Genomic DNA, 3,844 nt, shown 5'->3' on the forward strand with positions numbered 1-3,844 from the left:
AGTGATATAGCTATATGAGGCATGTGTATAATGAAGACTTTTTTGACGTGTATAACGTAGTATCATTTTATGATACTACTTTATACCCTGCAGCATAATATATATATATATATATATATATATATATATATATATATATATATATATATATAATATATATGATATATATATATATATTATATATATATAATATATATATATATATATTATATATATATATATACATATATGAAAATACACACACACAGACACACACACACACAAACACACACATACACACACACAAACACACAAAAACACACACACACATACAAACACACACACAAATACACAAAACACACACACACACACACACACACACACACACACACACACACACACACACACACACACACACACACCACACACACACAATATATATATATATATATATATATATATATATATATATATATAATATATATATATATATATATATATCAATATGTGTGTGTATCAACACACACACACACACACACACACACACACACACACCACACACATAAATATGTATGTATATGTACATATGTGTATATATATATATATATATATATATATATATATATATATATATATATATTTATATATATATATATATATATATATATATATTGCGTAATGGGTTTGTCGCTCACGCATCGAATCGTAAAAACGAATAGGTAGATTAATACAGCCGTGAGGAATCTGATTATTATTTTGCACACACCCACCCACATATATATGTGTGTGTGTGTGTGTGTGTGTGGTGTGTGTGTGTGTGTGTGTGTGTGTGTGTGTGTGTGTGTGTGTGTGTGTGTGTGTGCAGAAATGTTTTCGCATTATTCGTATTTTAGTTTTAAATAATTCTTTCTTTTCAATGTTTTACAGTAAGTTCAGCATCACCGAGGAAATTCAAGCTAAATGATGGCAAGACATGGTCTTTACACAGAGCGGGTTCTGGAAAATGAAGAGGCCCGCATTCACCACCGTCTATTTCAAATTGCTTTGGTGCCATCCTTGAAACCTCTTAAGTATATTGTGACACAAATGGTAAGAGAGAAAAATCAAAATGAAAATCTCATTGACTACTTTGACAGAATTAATCCTAAAAATGTAAAATTTTGTAAGACTCAAAGGGAAACTATTTTATCTGACCCTTCATGCCATTCTTATGACATCACTCTCTGCTTCAAAATAATACAAGAATACTGTGACAAGGTAAAAGGCAAACATGATCAAGTTTGGACAACTCCAGGTGACACATTAGAGTATTATATTACAGAAATTAAGAATAAGAGAAATGATTTTATGCATAAAGTTTACAGAGGTAACATGGGAAAGTTCGAGCAGATCGTTCATGAAATGAAATGTCTTCTTAGGAAGACGTGGGAGAAAATTGCTCATACATTTGGAACTGACACTTCGATGGATATCCTGGCAATGGAAGCAGATATCAAAAAGATAAAAGAGGCTCCTTTTGAAAACATTCGGGTTTACTTTAGTGAACTGCAAACCACAATGATCACTGATGGTGTTGAAAGCATGAAAGAAAATTATGTGAATAATCTTTCTTATGTTCCAGATGTACATTTGTTAGATAAAAACTTAGGGGTTCGTAGTCAGATCAAGGTCCTGAAAGTTTTCACAGAAATGCAGATAGTATATGAAGAGGAAAGAAAGAATATAACCATGGATGAATGGTTCATCGAACTAGAGAAAATACATGACAGGCAAAGTAAAAAGAGTCGATTCCTGCTCGTGGAAGGAGTGGCTGGTGTTGGTAAAACAACTCTCATCAGGAAACTAGTTCTTGACTGGGCCTCTGGGAGCAGCAACATTATCGATCTGGGCGATTTTGAAATACTAATATATATGCAATTTAGAGAGAAGCATATTAATTCCATGGCCCTCTTGTATACTTCTGTTCTGCCATTCATGCGGGGAAAGGTGGACCCCGAATATCTAATGATGTTAACTGAAGGTAGGAATGTCGTATTCGTATGTGATGGTCTTGATGAAAATAATCCTCAGTCAATCCAACTCTTCAAAGAGATTCTCGATTATGGAGCAAAAATCCCACTGACTGTAGTGTGTACCACACGCCCAAACGAAATTGAGAATCTGCTGCTCATGTTACCTGCTCAGTTTTCTTGCCTACGCCTTCAAGTATTAGGAATTCATGAAAAAAATAGGCCCGCTTTCATAAAGAGGTATTTAGAAGCCCAAAAACCAGATATAGATCCTCAGTCTTTACTTTAATTACTTGAACAGGGTATCAACTCGTATGCAGGAATATTTGAGATTTCCTTATAACCTTATGTGCCTTGTAATGCTTTGGATCCTTAATCCAGGAGTGATCAACAGTCTGACGACCGCAACAGAATTGTTCATGGTAACACTTAATGAAACAGAAAAAAAACTAAAGACCAGGCTACTTAAAAAGGGCGCAGAGTTGAGTGAATTATCCGAGAACATAGATAGCCTTGTTAATACACTATATGACATAGCTCTCATTCATCATGGATCAGGTGACATTATTCTGACAGAGGATTCACTGCAATCATTAAAGAACGAATGTTCTTGGCTAAAACTCGGTTGGGGGGACATAAGTAGTACTTTTTTTACTCAACATATTTCCTGGTTAGATAATAAAGAATCTTCATACAGCTTTCCACACAATGGCCTGCAGGATTTTTATGCAGCTATGAGCATCCTGAAGAAAGTAGAGGATCATATACCTGACAAGAAGAAGACAAAAACAGATGTAAAGATGGCTCTTATACGTAATCACTGTTCCCTAGATCAAATCCACTTTATTCTTAGAAAAGTGGATGAGGTACTGGACTCCCCTATGCCAACCAGAAACCTCAGGAGTGTCTTTCAAGAAATAGCAGCAGAGGTTTCGCCAGATATCAGAACTGATCAACTCATCAGAAGATCACAGAATATTCTCACACACTTCACTGGTATTCTCCACTACAGAGGTAAGGCTTTCACAGAGGAGAGGGCTCAAGAGTTATTCCTGCTGCTTGAAGAGTCAGGGATTCAAGATACGGAGCAATGGCTGGATCTCTTGGAGCTCACCAAATGTGATGAAACACTCTGTAGACTGATAGCCCAGCAATTTCCTATTGGAAAAAGCATAAAGGTCACAGATTCCCGCACAGGAGCCTATACAGCATTGCTACCTCATATCAACAAGAATAAAGTAAATATACATATACAAATTAACTGTGAGCCTAAGCAAGTTTTACATCTAGAGAAACTTCTACATCGTGTCCAGGAGAAGCAGTGGATGTTAAGACTAGTCCTCTACCATGAGTTCAGGCAGCCGAAGCCTGGAGGAAGCAGCCTGGACGTGGCACTGAAACAATTGCGGTTAGTTTTTCTTTATTCATCGATACTGGTTCCTGGCGTGATAGAAGGGAAGATAATGATAACAGTAAAAATTATATTTTTGGTATCTGTAATCATAATATCTATGATTATGTTTGATATTGTTATCATTATCCCTATAATTATTATTGCTAGCACTATTAATTATACTACATTCATTATTTTTAAGTGCATTTCCACAAAAAAATGCATTTGAAATTCGAGTCTATCAACCAATTCATCGTACTTGCAGTCACCTTCCTATAAACATTTCTGATATCAGTATGATTGGTTTATTATTATATATATATATATATATATATATATATATATATATATATATTATAGTATATGTATGATGTATGTAAATTCACTTATTAATTCATAATGTGTGTGTGTGTTATGTGATTATATAATATAATATTATTATATATATTATATATATATATAT

At 34.3% G+C, this 3,844-nt stretch overlaps 1 protein-coding gene across 1 annotated transcript; it reads left to right on the forward strand.

Annotated features, from left to right (window-relative positions):
- Positions 1–927: 927 nt before the first annotated feature.
- Positions 928–3,610, forward strand: LOC119569316. Its single transcript, XM_037917531.1, is given in 2 exon segments — positions 928–2,274; positions 2,276–3,610. Coding segments are annotated over 2 exon segments (2,670 nt in total). The 5' UTR covers positions 928–939.
- Positions 3,611–3,844: the final 234 nt, after the last annotated feature.

The sequence above is a fragment of the Penaeus monodon genome, unplaced genomic scaffold, assembly GCF_015228065.2.
Source record: "Penaeus monodon isolate SGIC_2016 unplaced genomic scaffold, NSTDA_Pmon_1 PmonScaffold_14021, whole genome shotgun sequence".
Lineage (NCBI taxonomy): Eukaryota > Metazoa > Arthropoda > Malacostraca > Decapoda > Penaeidae > Penaeus > Penaeus monodon.